Source organism: Haliotis rufescens, unplaced genomic scaffold (assembly GCF_023055435.1).
Source record: "Haliotis rufescens isolate VD_foot unplaced genomic scaffold, xgHalRufe1.0.p SCAF_6, whole genome shotgun sequence".
In the NCBI taxonomy this organism is placed as follows: domain Eukaryota; kingdom Metazoa; phylum Mollusca; class Gastropoda; order Lepetellida; family Haliotidae; genus Haliotis; species Haliotis rufescens.
The window spans coordinates 47,456,992-47,483,059 of record NW_025964334.1 but is presented as its reverse complement, the minus strand read 5'-3'; the positions used below and the strand labels follow the sequence as shown (position 1 = coordinate 47,483,059).

The following is a 26,068-nucleotide window of genomic DNA, read 5'->3' as shown; positions in this document are numbered from 1 at the left end:
GGGGGGCTGATGGATGAAGGGGTTCCGGGTGGATGATGAACTATGAGAGGTGGGCTGATGGATGATGGGGTTCGGGATGGATGATGAACTATGAGAGGTGGGCTGATTGATGAAGGGGTTCCGGGTGGATGATGAACTATGAGATGGATGATGGGGTACCGGGTGGATGATGAACTATGAGAGGTTGGCTGATGGATGATGGGGTTCCGGGTGAATGATGAACTATGAGAGGTGGGCTGATGGATGAAGGGGTTCCGGGTGGATGATGAACTATGAGAGGTGGGCTGATGGATGAAGGGGTTCCGGGTGGATGATGAACTATGAAAGGTGGGCTGATGGATGATGGGGTTCCGAGTGGATGATGAACTATTAGAGGCGTGGACTGATGGATGAAGGGGTTCCGAGTGGATGATGAACTATGAGAGGCGTGGACTGATGGATGAAGGTGTTCCGGGTGGATGATGAACTATGAGAGGGGTTGACTGATGGATGAAGGGGTTCCGGCTGGATGATGAACTATGAGAGGGGTGGACTGATGGATAAAGTGGTTCGGGTGGATGATGAACTGTGAGAGGTGAGCTGATGGATGAATGGGTTCTTTGTGGATCGTGAACTATGAGAGGTGGGCTGATGGATGAAGGTGGTTCGGGTGGATGATGAACTGTGAAAGGTGAGCTGATGGATGAATGGGTTCCTTGTGGATCGTGAACTATGAGAAGTGGGCTGATGGATGAAGGGGTTCGGAGTGGTTGATGAACTATGAGAGGTCCATTTCCATTGAAGACAATATTAGCATCTTGGTAAATGGTTGCATTTCTCTACCGCAAGGCCAGTATAGAAAGAACCGTATGAGGAACAGTTGTGTTGTGTCAAATTGTAATTGTGCAAGACTCTATTCTATGTTTGGGAGAGTTGGTCGGGTGCTCCGTCTAGAATGTAACACGTTTTACAGAATGTCGCGTAGAATGACGTGTTTATAATACTCTGTTTGGAAGTTTTTCTTTCGTGGGCTTTTTCTCTCGTGGGATGATAGATGGTGAGGGAAGTTGTGTGTGTATGTCGGAGGTTGGGGGGTTGGTTCGGGGTAGTGAACAACAATGATGGGGGTCGGGATGGGAGACTAACAAGTATACATGAAGGATAATCGGGTGGATATACGATGAGATTGATCCGCATACGACTGTCGGGTTGATGCCTGAAGCAAGGGTTTTAGGGTCTGTGCAAGGAACAACGGGGTGGATAAACTATGAGGGATCGAGTTGGGGATAAACTATCTGGAGTTGGGGGTAGGGGGAGTTGGGGGGAGGTCAGCTGGTTATCTCGGGAAAAGACAAGGAGGTAGTATCTACCCTTGCGGCAGGCTAGAATATTTCAACACCGGTGATGGAACACCGAGATACGCATCTCGCCTCAACCTGAACCTACACGTGTGTTGACAGGATATTTGTTTGTAGGTCGTTCTCAAGCAAGCTTAACTACCAACTGAATCATTGCCAAATGCTGGTTACTTCAGTTCACATTTGTTTTGTAAACGATTAAACAGTTACAGCGAAATTTACACTCGACAGTAAATATTTTACGATTACATCGATACATAATAAACTATCACGACGCATACACATTCTGGTTACTTTAGTTCACATTTGTTCTATGAACGATTAATTAGTTACAGAAATTTACACTCAACAGTAAATATTTTACGATTTCATCGATACATAATAATCTATCACGATGTATACAAATTTTGGTTACTTTAATTCATTTTTGTTCTATGAACGATTAAACAGTTACAGCGAAATTTCCACTCAACAGTAAATATTTTATGATCACATTGATACGTAATATAAACTATCACGACGTATCACGACATTAAAAAGAAAATGTATCCAATATGTTGGTATACTCTACAACCACAGCTACATGTAGGTTGTGATGTACAAACACACCGACTAGTTACTTGGGCCTGTAGGTTGTAGGAGGGAGGATCTATTTCTTGACTCGCTGGCGACGAGGATCTTCTTCATTTTGCTCCAATCAATAACAACACTGTTTCAAAATGTACAAAGATATTAGCCCACCTTACTGGGGTGAAGGGGGTCAGGAGGGTAAGCCGCTGCCAGGGCAACACGGGGGAGTAGGAAATGTTCGGTGGGTCACTAAACCCTCCATCGTGATGGCGTGATAGTGGTCATATCTACATCATTTCACGTGAATGGTTTTTATATGTTGTTTTTTTATATTTCATTTCAGCTTTCGAATAAAAATGTTTTGTTACTAGTCTCTGAAGCTAACGTATACCAGATTTTTACAAGATTATTATAGACAGTTCTAAAGCACTAATATAGCGGATCTAATCATGATTAAATCTTTGCATGGTTATTTTTTTCATCTTGAAAAGAGTTATGATTAAATTCATGATTAAAATAATAAAATATTATATGATGTTATATAATATTTGTACCAAACTATTTTGTCGTGTTGCAATTAATGGAGATTCTACACATTGAGCGAAATGACATGCATACATTTTTTTCCAAACCCAAACATATATTAGAACGATTGAAACTATCTCTAAACGTGATATTATAATTGTACTTTAATGACTAATTGTATACTGGATATTAAGTCCATATGTATATAATTTTATTAATTGCATGTAAATAATCACTATCTACCTTGTAAAATCTGAAATACATATTTCTGTAGATATGTTTGCCAGAACCTCTCGTCCATCTCAAACATTATTATGCATGTATTAGAGAGCTTTACCACTTACCTATGGCCCGCGCTATATTTTAATCAGTAATAAAAGTATATAAATTGTTATTTTAAATCTCATATAATACGGCATCATTTTCCTTCGTTTCACTTTCTCTTTAATGTAAGTCAAAGTAATCCACATTTTTGTTGCACCCGTCATTTTGTAGATTTCGGATTATTAAGATTAACTGGAGCAAAAGTTTAAAAGCATATTATTTATCTTTATGAAGTGATCTTTTGTACGGATGGTACCACTCCCACTTAGATATATCTTTATCTGTTTACTTAAATCCTTTTCTACCTTAACAGGCGTCCAAAGCCAAATTAATTTCGTGCTCTTCACGACAGCGTGGAGGAATCGCCGTAGCATTGCAAGGTAGTTGTTCTGCCCGCGTGTTCCTGTGGAACGTTGATGGTTTGACGTGAAGGACGGATACGGAAAAGTGTGAAAACTGCATCATTAAAAGCGCGTTAATTCAAAACCACATTTCCCTCTGTCATTTTAATATATTGGGCCAAGCGAATTGGATTTGTTTGGATGTATCATCTTCGTGTAATGTTTCACGTTTTAAAATCATTTTTATGCTTCATTGTGCAACTCAGCCTGAGAGCTTCTCCCAAGGACTATATTTACATATGTCATATTCGCTAATGTACATATTATGTTTAACATTTATGAAACCCGTGCTTATCAGTATTAAACGCTTATTAAATAAAAAAAAACACAGTTGCATAATTAGATTGTCATTTTTTATTCTCAGTTTGAATAAATCTATTCATAAATGCATAAACACATGAATAGAAACACTTTTAAATATTATCTCAAATACTGAGATGGACCATTTTTTACGTGATCTTTATTTTTAGATAATGGCCTGCTGACAGAAAAAATAAACATGTCAGTTAATGCCACTTGATCCTGAAGAAAAAATGCTCTCTGATCTCGGGATTAAGAAATGTAAAATGATAAGCGAAAAATTTAGGAGACAAGCTCAGACAAGACGAAATACGTATAGTTTTCAAATGAGGACAAATTAATATTAAAATTATTTCCTTACACAAATTAAGAAATTTCATAACGAAAATAAGGTCTAAAATGTCAAAACAGTTTAACCTTCAGCTCAAAATAGAATAGAAAAATGTGTCACATAATTGATATAATTCTTTTTTAGCCAAAAATGTTTTAATAAATTAACACATGCATATATAGAAACGTTTGACTGAACATCAGATTTCCTTTGTAACTTGGATCCTTTGCATTTCAAAGTGGGTTGCCTTGTACTTAAAGGGTTGCATCGTCACGACGAAAATCCACGATTTCCCACGTGTGCAATGTGTTAAGATTCATTACTTTCACTTACTGTCCACATAAAGTAACTCTTATTTAAGGGGGGGGGGGGGGGGGGGGGGGTAGAGCAGGAAAGTCATCCTATTCGAATCCAGGGCATACGGTGTTCAAAACAGAGACATATTGTGTTTTGGAGTTTGTTCAGTGTCCAGTGTACTAACAAGGCTTTAGTTCTGTGAAAATATTTTCCTTCCATGCACGTTTCATTGTGTTAATGATTCATATTGTGTGTTAATATTTCTGACTGTGTGTTAATGTTTTGTCGTGTGTGTCAATGTTTCATATTATGTGTTAATATTTCTTACTGTGTGTTAATGTTTTGTCGTATGTGTCAATGTTTCATATTGTGTGTTAATATTTCTTACTGTGCGTTAATATTTCAAAGTGTGTGTCAATGTTTCATATTGTGCGTTAATATTTCTGACTGTGTGTTAATGTTTTGTCGTGTGTGTCAATGTTTCATATTATGTGTTAATATTTCTTACTGTGTGTTAATGTTTTGTCGTGTGTGTCAATGTTTCATATTATGTGTTAATGTTTAATTGTGTGTGTTTTAATGTTTTATACTGTGTTCATGTTTCATTGTGAGGCAATGTTTTTATTGAATGTGTAAGTGTTTCATTGTATGTTAATATTTCATTGAGTGTGTAAGTGCTTTATTTTATGTTCATGTTTTATCATGTGTAAATATTTCATTGTGTCTGTTAATGTTTTATGTTGTGTGTTAATGTTTCATTGTGTGTCTGTGTGTGTGTGTGTATTACGTGTTCGTAAAGTGTGTTATGGTTTCATTGTGTTTATTACGGTTTCAAAGTGTGTGTGTTAAGGTTTCATATTGGGTGGTAATGTTTCATTGTCTGTGTGTTACGTTTTTGTACAGTGTGTTATGGTTTCATGGTGTGTATTACGGCTTCATAGTGTGTGTTAAGGTTTCATATTGTGTGGTAATGTTTCAGGTTAGAGGAAAACTACTGTATGTGTGAGGGCGTGTGTCTGCCGCGGTGCATCCTTTATGCTCACTATCTGGACTTCTGCCGGAAGGAGAACCTTGAGCCGGCGTGCGCGGCTACATTCGGAAAGGTAACTTTATTCTTCCACTCATTCAAAGGCATAGATTTCTATCTACACTTTCATTTCAGAGCATAGTCAATACGTCCCATGTACGACCAATGTCATTAGAATCCGAGTAAATAAGGATATCACAGCAGTGACCTTGATGTACAGTGAAACCTCGTTTATCCAGACTGTAAAGGTCGCGGTGAAATCGTGCAGATTATTTATTTCCGGATTAACAAATCATGTATACGGATTAATGTCGATTTGTGTGAAGTTCCACGATTGCCCGGAAACCGAGATTTCTGGACAAACGGCGCCCGACTGGATAGTTGCCTCTTTATGTGTGAGCATTATTGTATTCTTTATGTCGTCAAATGTGTTGTTCATTTGGATTTCCTACCAAGCTCACATTCACGTGTAGCTTATATCCCAGTCTTTCAGTATCATCGGGGAAATACAGACAATTCAACTGGAAATGAACCCATAAAGACCATTAAAGTTATGTTCGCTGTGATCAACATTCGCATCTCAAATCACCTTGAAATTCATACTTCCAATCAAACACTTAATCCTCAAGTTACATTTGATGAAAATATAAAACGTCAATGTCAGAACACAATCAGTCTCGATTTTCTGCCAAAACAATTTTTTTAGGCAAAATTGCGGTGTAAATTGTATGAATGTTTCACTAAAATCAGTGGTGACACCAGGTGTTCACGAAAGAGTGAGCATGTTCTGGCTTACCGGTAGACACTGCCAAGCACACGATTAGCATAAAAAAGTACAGGTAAGTGTTTAAAAAATCCACGCGAGTTTGGCTATAGTCATGGCAACCGCGCCCTTTGTTCAGATTTTACGCAAACGCTTAAGTAGTAAAACGTTCACTATAAACCTGTTCACGTTGCTGCAAACACTGTTTGATAACGGTATCGCAAATACCTCGTCCCAACTCCTAAGTAAGGGAGATGATCTTGTGTTTTCCCCTGAGTAAATAAATCTGGCTAAATAAGGTAATTGGTTTGTGTTTAAAAGGGGAATGTCGTCTCTGAAGAGATTTTTCGCTCAAAAAATCCTTACGGTTTCAATTCTCCTTTCGTACTTCGCGAACTAGCTTTTAAATACTGAGCGTAATTGTATAGTCCTTGTGTTTCTGATTGAAAAACAATTGATGACAACTTCATGGGAGCCGTCCTGACTAGGAATCCCAGTTGCTGTTAGTACTGGTTAGACGCAGACAAGAACAGGAGTCGTTTGTTTACTAAATTCGCCGAATTGTTTGGAAAGTTGAAGGAAATATGTAGTTTAGTTTTGCGTTAAGACGTATTTAGACATAGCTAGACGAATTTACACGTTGACATTGGAGTAATTAATTACCCAGGAAACACCTCACCACGAAACCAAGCCAGATGGGGGAAACAGGCATTGGTTATTTATTAGAAACATTTTGAGTTGTATGTAATCACTCTTATGTTGACACTGTAATATAATCATTGATCATTTTCTTAATTATAAAACATAAATACTCGCTATTACTAGTGACCTCATCGTGTGTGTTACACATTTATAAGCTGAACCAAGCCATTAAACATGGCTCAACCAGGAAGACATTGTATACAGTACTTTCATATGATTTGAGGGGGCGGTGGTTTATTTAGTTTTAAAGTTAAACTCGCAAAAAATAATCATCCCTCAGAAATAAATTTAACATGCTACATGTGCTGAAAAAATGTTTTGTGAACTTAAAATGAAATTTTTCATGAAGATTCTGTGTGTTTTGAAGAAGTGACGGCAAATTGATCCTGTCTCTCAGAAAGGTCCCCCACCCCAACCGTCCTCCGAAAATTAAATCGTAGGTCACTTAGCATACACAGTGTTAAACAGTTTTGTGTTATGGAGGTATTATCTACAAATACGTAGCCATTGATGGTCTGGATTTTAATCAAAGTAGTGTCAATTCTGTTAAACATCAATATGCATAGTTGGACTTTATCACCTTTGTGTGTCAAGCAGTTCAGACTTCTGTAAAATACATTCATTAAACTTCTTCTTTGCAGACAATACGACAAAAGTTTCCCCACTTGACAACAAGACGTCTCGGAACAAGAGGTCACTCTAAGTAAGTTTTGAAACAATTGTGTACAACGATGAGGAGGTACATGTGTTTACCTTCTCTGATAGGTTTGACTACAGAGATGGGGGAGAATTAATACTGTAAAACTCACGAATGATTCCGGGTTTGAATCCCAGCTGTCACACGCATGTCGTAGGAGGCTTAAAGAGGATCATGTGACCACACTGGCTTCACATTGCATTTGATTTCGTGGATTGTTTCGCATACCCTTGTTTCACACACCCGTGTTTCTGGACCACGATCGACATTTGGCCGCCTTGGTAAAGGTGTTACCTGGTTGAAATTCGACATGGAACACCCTTCCACGATACATGATAAATATTCTTTAACATACACCTAAAACATTTCACAACTTGTATGACAGAAGGAATAGTCAGAAGGTGTGGCGTTATACAAACCAATGCTGTGGTGAATATTGAATGAACTCTCCAAGTGTTCTGATGGAACTGGACCTGTGGAGATCCGGGGTAGAATGGATCTTCAGCAACCCATGTTTGCCGTAAAAGGCGACTATGATTGTCATAAGAGGCGACTAACGGGATCGGGTGGTCAGGCTTGCTGACTTGGTTGAAGCATGTCATCGATCCAAATTGCGTGGATCGATGCTCATGATATCAATCACTTGATTGTCAGGTCCAGACTCGATTATTTACAGAGCGCAGTTATACAGCTGGAATATTGCTGAGTGCGGCATATAACAACAAACCAACCAAACCGATCTGATGGAATTGAGTACAGTTTATCCCCGATTCGCACCAGGTCGCACGATACCTTTGTGTTTTGCCAAATGGTAAAAGCCAATTTGGCTTTTGTTACTTCCCATCGCAAGCATGCTTTTGTATGACTGCAGTAAACACTTGAAAACTAGATTTGACCAAAACATAACAAGCGTTATTAAAACGAAATTGGGCTGAAAACAGTCACCGAAACACTGCAAACTAAGGATCCAAAACACAACTTTGATACCCGTATCAAATACATCACCATCGAATAACAATTTCTTGTTTGTTTCATTTAAGCCACCATCAAACATATACTTTCTTTTGCCATGCATTCTTTTTTAAAACGGCGTTAGAGCATCTTCACTATTTTTGTACTGATTAATCGAACTTTTGATGCAGCACAACTGTCCATAGCCCCATGGAATATATAGATGACATGTTACAATATCAACAGGTAACATGGATGATATTATTGATATCGATAGACAATATAAGAAAATAGAGTTAACAATTTATTTGTTAATTTGTTTTAACGTTTCTGAAGAGACATATGAGCATCAATTCCGAAAACGTTAATGAATTTTTATCAGAGAATATTCAGACCTTTCTGAACTAAGAGTGTGTGAGTGTGTTGATTTAAAGCCGCTTTGAGCATTATCTCAGTAACTGTTACATCACGGCGTGTCAGGCAGAAATATACTCAGAGAGAACGGATATTCGAACCCAGGATCATAGGTTCCAGGCGCGCCCAAGGGACGAAACTCTGCACAGCGAATTGTGCCGCCTTTGACGACTGGTGACCACGAACTCCCTTACCACTTTAATATCATTCTGTTAATTCTTGGGGGACGTGTTCGGCTTTGACAATATATGAAATAATGCTGAGAAATATATAGGTTAGGACGCAATGCTATTAACTGGTTAAAAGGTATGTGATACTCTCTGTGTTATAGGTACCACTATTACGGTATCGGTATCCGGGAGACGAGTCAGTACTACCACTCGGTGTATTCAGGAAAAGGCTTGACCAGGTAGGTGTCACGAATTAATGACACTTTGTTATGGATAGCAACTTCTTTCATTCTTTGTACGGTATTTCAGAGCAACTTCTTGCTCCTTCATCAAGTGAATGCATTACATTATGAAGCGGTGTACAAAGAAAAGAAGTTGTTGTCGATAAAAAAAAGTGTCATGTATTCATGTTCTCTCTTCTAAATGCCTATCTGAGACTTCAGGTAGGTGTCATGTTTTACCTCTGTGTTAGTTGGTAGAACAAGACACGAATATGGATTGGTTATAACTGTACTGAAGCTAACGATGTCAGGCCAGGTCATCCAGAAAGAACCTATGGATGAATACATGGATGTGGCTCTTGTGTATATGATAGAATCGTGTTTGTGTTGTGCCGCCTCAGTAACGGTTCATATATTTATTAAATAACAGGAGTTGAGATCACTACACTACGAGAGCTCCATCACTCTAATACACACGTTCACATTACTACGCTACAGCTATACCACCCAAATTCTATAACTACACTGCGAGAGCTTCCATCACTCTAATACACACGTTCACATTACTACGCTACAGCTATACCACCCAAGTACCATAGCTACACTACGAGAGTTCAGATGACTTCTTCACCATCTAAATGTGACCCGTGAACATCTTGGGTAGAATAGGTCTTCAGCAACCCATGTTGGCCGTAAAAGGCGACTATGCTTGTCGTAAGAGGCGACTAACGGGATCGGGTGGTCGGGCTCGCTGACTTGGTTGAAGCATATCATCGATCCCTGTTGCGTGGATCGATGCTCACAATATCAATCACTTGATTGTCTGGTCCAGACTCGATTATTTACAGACCGCCGTCATATCGCTAGAATATTGCTGAGGGTGGCGTAAATCGACAAACCAACCAACCAAATCTTAACCATTCAAACTAGTACACAGCAACTGTACTATAATAGTTTAGACCTGGAATAAATAGGTCAGCTGTAATCTATGCTGGTTGTAAGATGAGACTAACGGGATCGGGGATCAGATTTGATGACATGGTTGATTGCGTGTCATCGTACCATGACGGCATGGATTGTTGTTCACAATATCAAACACTGAATTGTCTGAATATTTGGCGAATATTTACAGGCCGCAGTCATATACATGTAGCTGGAGTATAGCTGAGTGTGGCGTTAAACCCCAAAATTGTGCAAATTAAATAGTTCTTACATCTACTTCAAGAGTTTAGATCGCTACAAAGTTCAGACAAACACATAAGAAAAGTTCAAACTACAAGAGTCCAAATTACTGCCGTCCATATAATTATAGTTCAGATCACTAAATTACAAGTGTTCAAACCAGATGCATACACGACTTCAGTTCCATACAAGAGTCCAAATTACTGCCGTCCATATAATTATAGTTCAGATTACTAAATTACAAGTGTTCAAACCAGATGCATACACGACTTCAGTTCCATACAAGAGTCCAAATTACTGCCGTCAAAATAATTATAGTTCAGATCACTAAATTACAAGTGTTCAAACCAGATGCATACACGAGTTCAGTTCCATACAAGAGTCCAAATTACTGCTGTCCAAATAATTATAGTTCAGATCACTAAATTACAAGTGTTCAAAACAGATGCATACACGACTTCAGTTCCATACAAGAGTCCAAATTACTGCTGTCCAAAAAATTATAGTTCAGATCACTACATTTGTTCAAATTACAGTGATTCAGATAAATAATTATGGTTCAGATCTACACAGCACGAGTTCACACACAAGCCGATAATCCAATGAGCGAGAAGTGTCGACAGTTGTTAGGAGACAAAGGAACATCAGGAGTGTGTTATTGTTGGTAAGAAGTAACCAACGCCATTTTACAACATGTCTTTGTTGTCGCCAGTCTTAAAACCCTAAAGTGTGTTGCCTATCTCGCAACTTGACTGTCTCATTGGTTTGCCCGTGGGATTAACTGAAGGTGCACACGCGGCACTCTGCACTACTCCGCTAGCCGCCGTCTCACTTCACAAATGCATCCTAAGTGGTTGTCGTATATCAAACCAGTCATTTGGTAGAGAAGAAATATCAACATGAGGTTCATTGCTGGCGAAATACTCGTTCCCTCGAGCCCTTGTCTGTCATTCCGAACGTCATTATTGACAAATTTACAGTGAAATTCACACGACTTTAAACTTTTGAAACACTTAAGATTGGTCCGGGGTTACGCAATTGACGCCTTCAAATTGTGCAGGGTTCTAGATTTTACTATCACCGACCTAACGTGCAGAAGGAATGAAATATTTACAACTGTTATACAGCAATCATTGGGTGATTTTTGTTTGCCTCTTTGGTCGCTTCGAGTCCACGTGAAGATTTTATTACCCTGAGTCAATACAGGAACGTGCTATAACCTCGGCAAGATGCGCATTTGGAGACATTAAAGGAAATATGTGTTGGGCCGTTTTTTGTGGTTATATAATATTTGGAAGTGTTTATGGTTCACAAATCACCCTATAAAGGTATCCGGGGACTTGGTACAAGCCCAAAAGCTCAGTATAAAGAACCGCTTGTCCAGTTGGAATTAGATCAAGCTTTATTAGTTTCTTCAGTTGACGAACATCTGCAGCGGATTAATGCTTGCCTTGTACGTTTTGACATCTGGTTTACTGGTCCAGGAATACTGCTTCTTTAGTCTCGTTAAGCGTGGATTTGATTTATTGTCATTAGTATTTGAACATATGTTTTGACGATGGAACGATTACACGAATGAGTTTTATTATGTCTCTTTCTTTAGGATGTCTGCTAACGATTTGGGTGAAATTAATTCAACAATGTGAAAATTTTAACATGCAGTTGGCTTCTTTAAAAAACAATGAGTTCTATTTGAAAAACGAGATCCTACGAGTATACTTTAGAATCATACTCGCGCATCATCTTTAGAGCGATGAGTGCGGGAATAGGGAGTGCATGTTAATTGAGGAGTGAGGTGGGGTGTGAGTGTGTGTGGGTGTGTGTGTGTGGGGGGGGGGGGGGGGGGGGTCGGTTCGCATTACGCATGACGAGTCAAAACGTTGAATATAAAGGCGACAAAACACCTCACAGAAATATATCCTAAAAGTAGAGACCATTTACGATTCCGACTATATCACAAGCATGTGTTTATTAATCTTTACCAAAGAGTGATGATACAAGGTGTTCACAACAAGGTGGACGTTTTCTTCCCCATCCTGCACACAAACAGATGCAGAGGAGGGTCAATTGTTCACCTGAAAAAAACGAGAGCATATTTATGGTACATCCGTCAAGCTTGGAAATGTCCTCCACATGTCTACCATACACGTTTTGAAAGCTTTACTTTTCTTCCTCTTGAACTTTCTTTCCCTGGTTAAACAATATTCGTAGAAAGAGCATGCTCAATTGTACCTCAAAACTTGTGAAATGTAGACATCAAAGGCTGGAGCTGCTGGAATAGTGCTCGACATAAAGGGAAAGTTGACTATTGGAAAGATGAAGTCATCCCTCTTGTCATACAGTCTTTATGCACAGATCTAAGTATGAAACAGATGAGGCGGTCTCACTGGTCTCTTATATTTTTAGTTCTGGTGGGTAATTAAACCACAAAGATCCTCAAATACTTCAATAACTTAATGAAAGGACAAACGTTAGATGATGATCAGAAATTATTTTCAAAAGCTTAGGTTATTTATGTATTTTAATACGGTATTATCAGAAGTGAGCCAATAATTAAGTAATAATCCGTATCAAGACGAGGCTCCGCAGCGTCTACAGTTATGGTAACATGATAGTTATGATAGTTATGACACTCCAGCATGATCCTTCTACGAAAATGTCCAAACGTGCCTCTTACTCAGGGTTGCAACATTTGCATGCGTTCATGACGGGTGTCCCCAGCGGAGCAGGATCCGCTGTTCGCGAACACCACCACTCTGGTAATGATACAGTAAAACATGCTTGTGATATTGTAGAAATTGTATAGTGGAATCTGCTCAAGAGATAATGATTATGATTATGATTATGATAGGTTTGCATCATATTCGTCATTATGAAAAAAACATCACACAATTAACATAAATAGACCAAAATCAATAAATCAAATATAACGTCGTCTGAGACGATGCTACAAATACCAGAAAGGTAAAACCAAACAGGAATTCCCGGAGTTGTGAATCATCGCTTTGATCAACAAAAAGGGAAATATATTTGGTTTTCATAGAGAGAGCCAACAAAGTGATACACGTGCACCTGGCGCTTGTAATATAGGGACAATGAAGGGGCTCGAAATGTAAGCTCTAGAGATAACAATTTATCTCTTGCACACAAACCGATTTAAAGTCATTCATACACACGGTTCCAACTCTGTTCCTGACATCACGCTCAAATCATTCTTATGGGTTATTAATTTATCTCTTGTCAATAAGTGTCCCCTGCGTCCCGTATATTCCATGCTGTTTGTTGTATATAGGAGATTACAGCCAGAGGCCACCTGGCGGCCATGATGTATGTCCAGCGCAGCGCCCTCTACCGGGATTTACCAAAGCTGCGGGGGTTTACGGCTAATAGAGCGCCTTAACGCTTTGTCGTGATAAACTTCTTACTTGTGCTTTAACATGAAAGTGTGTCTTCGTTCCATGGGACATGACTCATCTGTTTATTATACATGGGTTCGGCGGAAAATGACTTTGAATACCTTTCTTGTTTGAGTAATAACGTTGTGGGGTGCCTTATTTTTTGCTCCGGCGATAGAGGCAGATTTGTGATCCATTATTACCTCCGCCATAAAGACAGAGGGTTAGAACATGTAGCAGGAGTCAGTGTGCCTGCACTCAACATCGACCTTTGGCAGATTGCTAGTACTATTTGGACATAGGTTAGACAAGACCAACGACATAATTTAGTCAGCATCTTGAGAAGACTGTAATTCCGTCTTTTTCGGTGACATGATATATTGTCATGTCAGTGCCAATGGGTACCACGGTGTGCCAATATGTCAATGACATTGGGAGTCATGCGTATGAATATTGCCCTGGTATATCAATATCAGTACCATAAGGGTACCAATATATGTCAATATGTCTGTACCACAGGGTGTCATAATATATCAATATGTCTGTACCACAGGGTGTCATAATATATAAATATGTCTGTACCACATGGTGTCATAATATTTCAATATGTCTGTGCCACAGGGTGTCATAATATTTCAATATGTCTGTACCACAGGGTGTCATAATATGTCAATATGTCTGTACCACAGGGTGTCATAATATATCAATATGTCTGTACCAAAGGGTGTCATAATATATCAATATGTCAGTACAATAGAGTGTCGTGATATATAAATGTATCAGTAACACAGGGATGTGATTGTATATCAGCGTGTCAGTACCATATGGGTGTAATGTTATATCAATGTGTACCGTAGGGTGGGGTGCGTGAGTGTGTGCGTGCTCTAGCGTGTCGTGACACTTTAAGTCAGTGTATACTGACTGTATACTGCCCACACTGTGAGTTGTAGCAAGTTGTTTAAACTGTTGTCGCTCGGGTCCTCGAAATACTCCATGTTTACTGATAACATCGTCACCACTCGAGGGTTGCCCTCATAGGCAGCTATATCAGCACCCCCTACTACAGCACTACCTGTCTATACCAGACTCTTGGGAATATGGACGACGGGGCATTATGTATACCAAACAGTTAATATTTATGGTAGCAGTGATAATAGTAGAATCGTAGCAAATGTTGGTGTAGTAGTCGTCGTCGTAGTAGTAGTAGTAGTAGTAGTAGTAGTAGTAGTAGTAGTAGCAGCAGCAGTTATAGTAGTAGTAGTAGTAGTAGTAGTAGTAGTAGTAGTAGTAGTAGCAGCAGTAGTAGTAGACGAAGAAATTGTAGACGAAGACGAAGCGGCCGCAGCATGTAGTAGTAGCAGCAGTAGTAGTAGTAGTAGTAGTAGTAGTAGTAGTAGTAGTAGTAGTAGTAGCAGTAGTAATAATAGTAGTAGTAGCGGCAGCAGCATGTAGTAGTACATGTACATGTAGGAGTGTAGTAGTAGTAGCAGCAGCAGCAGCAGTAGTAGTAGTAGTAGTAGTAGTAGTAGTAGTAGTAGTAGTAGTAGTAGTAGGAGTGATGCCATGCCGCAGTTTAACATGAATGCCCCATTCAGACACAGTATACTGACTCCGAGCCAACCAGTCCTTGTTTTAGCCCCTTAATGCCGAGCGCCAGACAGGGTAACAACAAGTACCATCTTTTAACGTCTTTTGGTATGACGCGGCCGAGGATCGAACCCCGGACCTTCCGCTCTCCGGGCGGACGCTCTACCACTAAACCAAGGATATGATGTAGGTGTTAATTAGTTCAAGTAATAGCTCGAAAGGAATTATGTAGTCGAAACAAGTAAAATGGAAAAGATACTTGCATGAAATGGATTTAAGTCATATATCTGGTACATGAACTGCAGAAATGTATGTTACTGTGCACGTTCTTTGTAATCTGGATTTCATATCAAACCCAGATACGTCCCCATCACGACTCTTGGTAAGTAAGCAGCATACATATTCTCGTGGGTGCAAGCATACAACTGAAATACTGTTCAATATACACCTAGACGAGCTAATAATTTAGTTATACAAATGGTGCAAATGATAAGTTGTGTTTATTTTTTTTCTAGGTTCTCAGGATGCAAGTTAAAGAACGAGGTGAGTCATTACAACTCTATTTTATCAAAATATATATCCTGTTTTGTCATAACGCATCAGATCAGCGTTCTTTGCATATTTTGATATTTGTTATCAGACGACATGAAACAGCGTAACGGTCAATCAATATCGACATTTTTGTAATTTTTGAAATATGTCTTATCGCCGTCCTTTGTCCGACACAAGCCGTCAAAGGGAACGAAACCATTGAGGAGGATGAACAAAGGATTTATCTATCCCTAAAGCGCCATGTTGACCGCCGTAACGGCCTCTAACCCACACACTAAGTAGCCTCATTCTTTGGCTATCCGTCTTTGGCTTGGGAAAACTAAAACATTGATTACGGTTTTATCTTCAAACTCAAGAACATGGGCTAGACACGAAATGACAAGCATGGCGAACATTCCTGCCACTTCTCGCTATCCGCCGACCAACTTCCGCGGGACTTCGCGATGCTAGTATTGTCTCGCGTTGGGCTCAGAGGCTGTCTGTACCGGAAGTTGCTGACAGGCGGAGCTGTCAGACATTTTGCAAATTAGTTTCGGAGGATGTTTGTAGAGGTGTAACTTCCTTTAAACCTGTTAAAATAGTACAAAAATCCATAAACCTGTTTTACATCTAGTAGCATATCCGTTACGCAATGGGCACGAAGTTTGTAAAAAAAGTCACCGGGAAGTGGCAACCTTCAGCCTAACAATAGGAAGGTGTGCGAATGCAGAATTGATTTTATAAATAACCGCAAGGATGGACTAGAATCTTCGGAATGCAGCCAGGAGTGAGTAAGTGAGTTAGGGAGCGAGCGAGTGTCTAATACATAAATGTGGCTAAAAATAAGTAAAAGCTTATCTTTGTGAAATTTAAGAGCAAATCTATCAGCGAATCTGTGGTCTTTATCATCTTCTACAAAGAAAATCAGCTTGGTACATACATTTAGTGTGTTTATATGCCCCGAACCCCTAAGCGTTGATATGAGCAAATATATATATGATAAACTTTCATAATAATTCCTTTAAAATAATCTCATTTGTTAAAAGGGCCATTATTACAGTTTGTCATTTAAACTATGTGATCTCACCTCACAGAATACTTAAAAGATTTCTGTCAGCGCTTTTATCAACATCCGGGGGACACCAAGAGAGAGATGCCTTTATTTTTTAAATCTTACTCAATTTGGGCTTTGACGTAACGAGTGGAGGCTTTAACCAGATGTCTTCACCAGAATTAACTACAGGAGTCTATAAGTGACCGAACATGGGGCTCAGGTATCGAAGGCGTTAAAATTCGCTGTTCAGAGTTGCGGCACTTGGGCCTTTCAAGATGCGATGATAAAGTGTTCGAATCCTAGATTTGCCTCAGTTTCATCCTTGGTTTGTCAGCACCATAGTTGTGCTCGTTGATTTTACTATCGTTGTAAGAAACGTAGACGATCGGCATCGCAGCCTCTCTGATGCACCGTGATGTAACGGTAGTACTGTTAAAAGTAACGTTAGACCGAACTCATTTCACTCAAAATACCGTTATTTGAACATACGAGAGATTCAAAATGGATTTTATCGTACTATTAAGTTTCTCTCTCTATATATATATGTACATTTTACAACAACACTACAAATGCATTGCACCGCGTGACAGCAAGCATACACCAAGTACAGATCATAAGTCAAGTTGAATATGAACCATTGCCGATGAGATTTACTACCCTTCATCCCCTCACTGACCCCGCCCTGCTGTAAAGCTGTATATCACCCCCTCAAACATTTTTCCTGGGTCGTGGCAGATTTGTTCTCTGGGGGGTTCAACATTTCACTTAACAAGGTGCACTTTTTTAACGATAAGCTGAGATGATTTAACATGCTTTGTTAAACCATTATCAACTTAACTGTCCTCTTTTTGTGACCGTCAAATCAGACGTAGTATTGCTATACCCAGGTGCAGGTGGCAAGTGCGAGGTGTTTCACGATGGGCTTCAGTAAGTTAATAAAGATTTCATGACTTAACAAAATCTGGTGTCCGTTTATTGCTTTTTCGGGGCGGTTGAGTAAATTAGTGTTTGAAGCGTTCGGTGGTCGCGCAGTCTCAACAGCAAGTTTGCCTTTTGCGCCCAATAGAATCGGTTTGGGGATAATCGAGACTGGTGATTGTCTGGCGTTGACGTTTTAAGCAGTCAGCACCAGTCTGTTAATTATGGCGTCTGGACAAGACAAACTGTTGTCACTGGAAGTAAGCAGCGAAGTCACGCCTGACCAACCAATGCCTTTTCAGTTCAGACTGAGGCACTGGTGATCGAATGAGTATGGTTTTACGCCGCATTTAGCAATATTCCAGCAAAATCACGGCGGGGAACACCTGAAATTGGATTCACACATTGTACCCACGAGGGGAATCGAACCCGGGTATTTGGCCTGACGAGCGAACGCTTTAACCACTGGGCTATATATTGCTGGAATATTGCAGAGTGTGACGTTATACAACAAACATACAAACATTGTACTTGAATAATATCATTTGTTTATTATTCGTCATCAACAACAGCACACAGTAAAGAACCAAATGTCGTTGTTGCGGTATTCAGACACATCAGCATTATTGGTCGTGGTACGTTATTATGCTATACCACTCAAATGACGGTGTCGGATATACAATATGATCGCGCCTGGTCGAGTGGTCTATGAAATCGTGTGCGCCAAATTCCGCTAATTATGAGTTCGAATCCCAAATACGCCCCAATGAGCTAAACCGAACGTTTTATTTTGGCGCAATAAATCGATATAATTGTTAATGTAACGTATACAGGACGTGCGGCTTCACTGTAGAGCAACTGAGCATGCATACACTCGTTTAATTTGTTGGAACGCTAACACAGGCTCCGACGTTAATACACGTTTATACATATTACAATGAGGGGCGGTCGGGTAACCTTGTGGTTAAAGCGTTCGCTCGTCACGCCGAAGACCCGGGTTCGATTCCCGATATGGGTACAATGTGTGAAGCCCATTTCTGGTGTCCCCCGTCGTGATATTGCAGGAATATTTCTAAAAGCGGCGTAAAACTATACTCACTCACTCGCTATTCGAATGAACGCACACTAAGTGAAAGCCAAATTCTCATAGATGTAATTAGTGTCTTTTATGAATTGAGACCTTATTTCATGGGTGTTATGTAAAACAGTTAATCATTTACTGTTAGATGGATCGACATTAAAATTTAAACAAAACAAAAATTGACGAACAAAAGGTTGTGTTGCTTATATCTTTCAAATTGCTGGCACTGTCAATTGATCCGTGTCTTGTCAGACGTGAAGATTACACCCTTATTTTGCAAATTGAAACTCGGGATAATTTATTTCTTTAGCAATAAGCACATATCATGTTAGCGATTATTCTCGGGCGTTGACGTTTTAAATTTACAGCATCCTTAAATTCCAGATATCTGTAATATAACAGCTTCAGGCTTAGCACCAGAGGTTGGAGGTCACACTTACTGATAGTGACATCCTCATCTTTCTCTGATGTACATTACCCGGATTAGGATCTGAAGTAACGCTAAATCTCGCGACAAATCTCGAGATTAGTACATTTAACATTTTGAAAGTTAAAGTCAACTTTGTGGTGACATGCTTGAGACCCATGATGCCGGTGTGGTTAGTGTTTTAAACCGTTACCAGATAAGTCGCGTTGGAGAACCACCAGGGTTTAGGGATCAGACTCAATGGCTATGACGATAAGACTAGTTGATAAAGTGATAGATATGTGGTGTTATTCGTAACAGCTTACGGTGACGTCATCACTACAGTTCCGCTATTCTCTACATCGGGATGATAGTGACCGCGTGATCTCAAAATAAACCCAGTCAGGCCATGAAAGGTTTTTTTAAATCTTTCTTATCATTCTGCTAGACATTTAAACAAGCTGTGTGGCCGAGTTATTTAGGGGCGGTCAATAATGTTTAAGAAGTGGTTTTATCCGGAAGAAAAATTCGGTTTAAATAATAGTTTTGTGAATGTCAAAGTGTTTACTTATAACTTCACTAGCCGACAGTAACTTCATTTGAGGAAGTGTCTGTCTGATGTAGAATTAAGGGGATGAGCTTGGCAACGTGGTTATTTGAAAAAATAAGGCTCTGAGAAAAAAATATTAGTTTGTTTTATTATAACTTTACAAATGAACCTTTCTGTCTCAAATTCTATACTCTTGAAATCTTTTGATTGTCTATTAGAAGTCCAGGCTCACGATGCTAAGGGTTCATTTTCTTGATCGTCGTCAATTGCAATTCGCTGTTAGTTTTCCGTTTCAGTGTAGCAGTATAGATGTCAATACAATTGTGAGGTTACGTAGCCAAAATTCTGAAAGGTGCAGTTTTCATCATTTTATATATAATTATCCTTTCGCGTGGTAACATTACTTGGTACGAGCCAAACGATCCGTCGTCGTGTAAAGGATTAGATATGTCTGAAGGGGGCGCAGTTAAATTATTAGCTTCAAAACTTTTCTTTCGCTAAACTGACACGTCTAAGTTTTTGTTTGCACACCCAGGGAAAGGTGTGTGTGTGTGTGTGTGTGTGTGTGTGTGTGTGTGTGTGTGTGTGTGTGTGTGTGTGTCTGTGTGTGTGTGTCTCTGTGTGTGTCTGTGTGTCTGTGTGTGTGTGTGTGTGTGTGTGTGTGTGTGTGTGTGTGTGTGTGTGTGTGTGTGTGTGTGTGTGTGTGTGTGTGTGTGTGTGTGTGTGTGTGTGTGTTGGAAGGGGTTTGGGCGTGAAGGTTGGGGGAGAGTGTGTGTCACAGACAGTTTTCGCCAGTGGTATATTTATGTTTATATCTTAATTAAAAAAATGCTGTTAGTCAGTCATTAAAATACATAGCCATACTTCAATGCTTATATTTTCTTTAAAATACATTACTTTTGTTGTCCAAATACGGTCGTCAAGTTTGTGTTCATTGTGTTTTAGATATCCCCATTCAGCAATTTAGTCTTCACGTTTAATTTCGATTAACGGTGAAATGTACCACACCATTCACTGCTTAATGTCAATCATTTGTAATAAAAGAAGTAATCAAGTATTTGGTCCATGTAACTGACGCCTGTCATTGGTATACGTATGATTTTCGTCTCGTCTCATATATTGACGATTGAATGTTATCTAAACTTTGTCCGACATCTTAATCTTTGTATAACCGAAACCTTTCTCTACCACTCCCCGTGTACTAGTCAGATACGACTAGGTATAGCTGTTTAATCAACCAGCAGATTTGTCTAACAAAGTAGTGAAATCCTTTTAATCCTCCCTAAACGCCAGGCTTAATTAGTGTTGTATGGGCGCTGAGTGTAGTGGTGTAGAGACAAGATAAGCGGTTACTTTAAACGGAGGCTGCAAGGAGCAGAGATCAATTTCGGGTAAAGGGGTCATTTGTCATCCAGCATCACTTTCTTCTGTGATAACTGACGGTGGAGTCGCCGACAACCCAGGAACGTGATTTGATGACTGCGAGTCGGGAACGTTACAACCGCTATAAAGCTGTGCAGTAGAATAGCCTCTGACATCCTGTGACAACGTCCCACTGATGAAATTACTTCATGAATTAATTCATATTTTGTAGTAGGAGAAGTTATAATAATAATAATAATGATAATAATAATAATATAAAAATGAAATGAAATGTATGTAAGAAAACTCCACAAATTTACGTTTGTGTGAAAATGTTAGGAAATAATTACTCCCAAATCGGTTAAGGAATATATAAAAGTCTGACAGAATTATCTTCTTGCGCAATGTTGGTGTTGGTGTACTTTTCATAGTTTGAATTTTATTATGTAGATAATAAACTTATTTATCAAAATATCCGATACATCCTTAACATATTCTATAAGTAGGCATAACTTCCCCTGTCTATGTGATTATGACATGACCATGATTATTCCACTGTTTTACTTACCATATGCCCTGACGGAAATACATTGCGATTCTGAACTCTATCACTATAATATCCCAGGATTTTCATTGATCGTATGACATGTCGGAGGCATTTTACAATCAAACTTTTTAAATGTTATTAATTAGTTTTATATATGTAACAACTATTGAACATCTCTATATACATTTTTTGGTAGAATTCTGAAAATGAAAAATATATAATGACTGGGACTTTATTTTTTAACACAAAACTGAAAACTGTAAAAGCTGTAACTTGCAGAAAAATTGAATTTCGCACAAGAAAACACTTCATTCTAATTTTCGATTCAGTCTTAAACCACATTCCTCTGTGTGTTACATATATATCTCTATTTTCAATATTAACTCTTAAATATATCGATAATATCCAAATGCTGGTATGATGTATGTACCTTGAAAAATAAGCAGTTATTTACTACACTATCCATAATAATCATCTCATACATAACCCATGCATATCATCGCATGCATAACTGAAGCAATACGTATACAAAAGGCACACGTACATGTACATAGTACCCGTGAGCATCTTGTGTACTGTTGTTTACTGTTAACTGGTAAAAATGATTATAATGATTTGGATGATATGAACTCACAGATTTTTATCTCTTCTATGTACACAAGCCACTTATCAAGACAGGCCGGAATATCTTAGTGGTGTTTATGCAGCCTGGCGTCGACGCGAAATCACTCTTGAAATGTTTTTTACCTTTCAGACTTTCAGTTGGGGAAACCAGACATATCACAACCTTGTAAATAACACAAGAACAGACATGCATAAAGTGATATTGACATTTTAAAATTGTTTACCTATTCAAAAATTAAAAGCGACAAAACTCTTTCAATATTCATAAGAAATCTCTGTTAAAATCGACTTTACGATTCCGACTATGTCATGAGCATGTGTTTATGAATCACTAAAGTGATGATACCAGGTGTTCGCTAAAAGTTGAGCGTATCCTGCACTGTGGCATCCATCACAAAAACACGCAAAGGCAAGTCAATTGTTCATCTATAAAAGCATAGGACATGTGTTACAAGTCAAAGTACGGAAATGGATCTAACATTGTTTATGTCACTGATGCGTCAAACATCAAATTTAGTCTTCAAAAAGTTTATCGAGCCCATATTCGCTTTTCCTCTCTCAATCTTGAAGACGAGGAGGGTAGTTTAAACTGCTTAAAACTGACAATATAAAATAAGACCATGAAAACAGGTATGTTTGGTTTAATTTGGTGTGTGCATATAGCTCCTACAAATAAACCCCTGCATTAAACACATAGGTTGTGATGTGTTGGTCCAGTCAAACGTTAATTCCTTCTTCCTTCATTTCGGTGTTGATGGCGATGTTGATCTACCGTCGTCCACTGAAGTCAAATACCAACTCACATCATCTGAGTTTCAGGATGAGGAATTTTAAACCCACCTGAAGAGCGTTTGCTCAGCTTTTCTAGAATTTGTCAACATAAAGATGTAGAAGTTGAGGCTAATCCCTAACGAGATTAGATAATGACTTCATTTTGATATTAGCGACCAAACATTGTCTGTAATTATTTGCTTTGCCAACTGCCATGTACATACCTACGGACTAGAGGCAACACATTAGCGCTTCTATTAAACCATTAACTTGCTTGAAAGAGGTCATTTTTCACCCGTGGCGATATCCACCATGGTCTCAACAAAGTTACCTGTAGATCAAAGATAGGTAAAGAACATAGAAGATGCTCGTAATGGTTAATGGAGACAAATTTTACAAATTAAACATCGCAAGTATATGGCTGCATTGCGGTATCCCTTGATTTCTTATAACATTTTCTGGCTTCTATGGTGAAGAATACCTGTGTGAATTGGAAAAAAACCGCCCACCTTATGATTATATATATATTTTCAATCTATGTTTTATCTTATCTGGAAAAGATGAGGTAGGATAATGGCCCTTTTTTACCCACAGGATCTGCATAATTTAATAACTGAACAAAGCCTTTGGAATTGTTTCAGATGTGTTCATATGAATGGGATTTCGATTTTGTTTATTTACACAATTGAATGTTTTGGACATAATAGAAAACACTGAATACATAGGATAAATTGTGTCAAAAAGGCTGATTTTAGGGAAAAAATCAGGAATCGTTTTTCTAATATCTGAACATGATCAAGTCTTTGTCCCAAATTCAGTCATACTTTCTCAAATATAGATTGTCATTTGAAGTTTATAACATCTCTCATTTCAGTCATACTTTCTCAAATATAGATTGTCATTTGAAGTTTATAACATCTCTCATTTCAGTCATACTTTCTAAAATATAGATTGTCATTTGAAGTTTAAAAAATCACTCATTTCAGTCCTACTTGTGTATTTGATCAACTCTGAAGTCAAAAGTCCAAACCTTTTAAGTGACAGAAATAAACAAATCCCGATGTCAGTCATAAGAACATATCTGATAATTTTCATACCAATATTGCAAAGTTTTCTGCACCCTTTAAAATTTGACATTTCTAGTAGGTCACAGAGGTCCCTTATCCTGCTTCTTTCTTTGTTGTAGCGTGGAGCGTGTGTTTGTTCACAGAGACAAGATGTGGGTACTGTGTTTCAGTATTCAATGGCGCATGTATCCTATATGTGGTTTTTCTTTTCCACAGTTCCTATAAATGAAACTGTATATTTTATACGTAAACCAGAGCTATGTTTTAACTGTTAAACCAACATTAAGATTTGCTGATGAAACCTCCTGATTAATGATACCTCGTTATTACGGAAACCCGGCTTAACGGATTATTATTGAAGATTCGTACAAAGGGATTTTACACCACAAAATGGATTCGTTAAATTGTGGGCGTCGCCAGCCGGCGTTTGACTGCACATGTGTGTGTTTAGGAACAAATAACTATCAGTGATGTATTATCATCTTGTGTAGTATATCGCCTTTTTGTGAGTTGACAATTACCAAACATTTTCTTTTTTTCATTTGACCCCATACAACACCAGTACAAGTGAACCTCATAAAACCAGCCTGATTGGTTAATTCATTCGTTTAACTAAACAACACACGGCGTATGATGTTTGTCTGTCAATAACATTTACAGAAGTAAATAACTTGTTAACTTGTAAAAGTCACATTGTAGAGGTTCTGAACGAAGTTCGGGAAATCAGCTGTGTATATTCCCAAAATTGTTGCAGGAAAGGCTATGCTTATGCAAATGGAAATGTGAATACATGTTTATTAATATTAATATTTGACAGGTGACCGAGTGATCTATTTAGCCATGCCGTGGAGTTCAGTCCCTTCGTCGAGCCAGAATTCGATTATCGAAGTTTCGAACCCCTTCCTAATTATAAACTGCCGGGCAAAAGAAAGTACACACCCATGTTAAATGGTGGCTAGGAATGAAACAAGCAAGAAATGGTTATTCGATGGTATTTGATGTGGGTATTATAGTTGTGTTTGGGATCTTACGTTTGCAGTGTTACGGCGACTGTTTTAAGCGTAATTGATAACGTTTGTGATGTTTTGGTAAAATTCAAATTTCAAGTGTATACTTCCTTTTGCCCGGCAGTGTATATGACACTTGGTTTGTCAGCACCGTATACCCGTGATTGTTGGTTCACCTTCGTGGTACACGTCTTCAGTCTGCCTCGCCTCGGGTGTTCCTCCCTCATCAAGCCGACACGCCGTGATGTAACCGTAATGATGCTCAAGGCGGCGACACTACTTGCCAGGCACTCACTATTTTAAATATATATTCCAGGGCGGCTTCACCCGGAAGTATTCATTGAGTTCAAAGACCGGAACTCTCCTGCCAGACTTCCCCAACGCTCGTTTCCTCATCCTCCCCCTCTCTATACCGCGGGAGAAGGTAAAAAACTAATACATCATCATTCAATTTCAGATTTGTAGATTTCTTTCAAATATAAAAATGTAACTTGAATACTTTGTTCATTCACTTTGTAACATTTTAAAGAAAACATATGTTGTTATGAAAGCAGAATATTCATACAATATACACCTTGACTAGTTTTAAAGATGCGCAGTTTTGAAATCCAAATTAATACAATATATCAACTTTCACTAACGAATCAATTGCATCCCGTGAAGATCCAAGTTAGAATTGGTCTTCAACAACCCATTCTTGTCGTAAGAGGCGACAAACGGCATGGGGTTGTCAGGCTCGCTGACTTGGTTGTGCATGTCATCGTATCCCAATTGCGTAGATCGATGCTCATGATGTCAATCACTGGACTGTCTGGTCCAGACACGAGTATTTACAGGCTCCCGTCATACAGCTGGAATATTGCTGAGTGCGGCGTTAAACAACAAACAAACAACATACATTCTTTTTACCATATCATGTCAAGCATGCATACATTTTTCCATGCAAACATTTCACA

At 38.8% G+C, this 26,068-nt stretch overlaps 1 protein-coding gene across 5 annotated transcripts in view; it reads left to right on the top strand.

Annotated features, from left to right (window-relative positions):
* LOC124146932 (DNA-binding protein RFX6-like) overlaps positions 1-26,068 on the top strand; it is a 110,846-nt gene that overhangs the window by 48,740 nt on the left and 36,038 nt on the right. For all 5 annotated transcript variants that reach the window (XM_048386222.1, XM_048386220.1, XM_048386219.1 and 2 more), the window contains exons 3-7: positions 5,065-5,188; positions 7,219-7,280; positions 8,971-9,048; positions 15,710-15,737; positions 25,429-25,536. In XM_048386222.1, the coding sequence (XP_048242179.1) occupies positions 5,065-5,188; positions 7,219-7,280; positions 8,971-9,048; positions 15,710-15,737; positions 25,429-25,536 (400 nt within the window). The remainder of the gene's footprint in view (positions 1-5,064; positions 5,189-7,218; positions 7,281-8,970; positions 9,049-15,709; positions 15,738-25,428; positions 25,537-26,068) is intronic.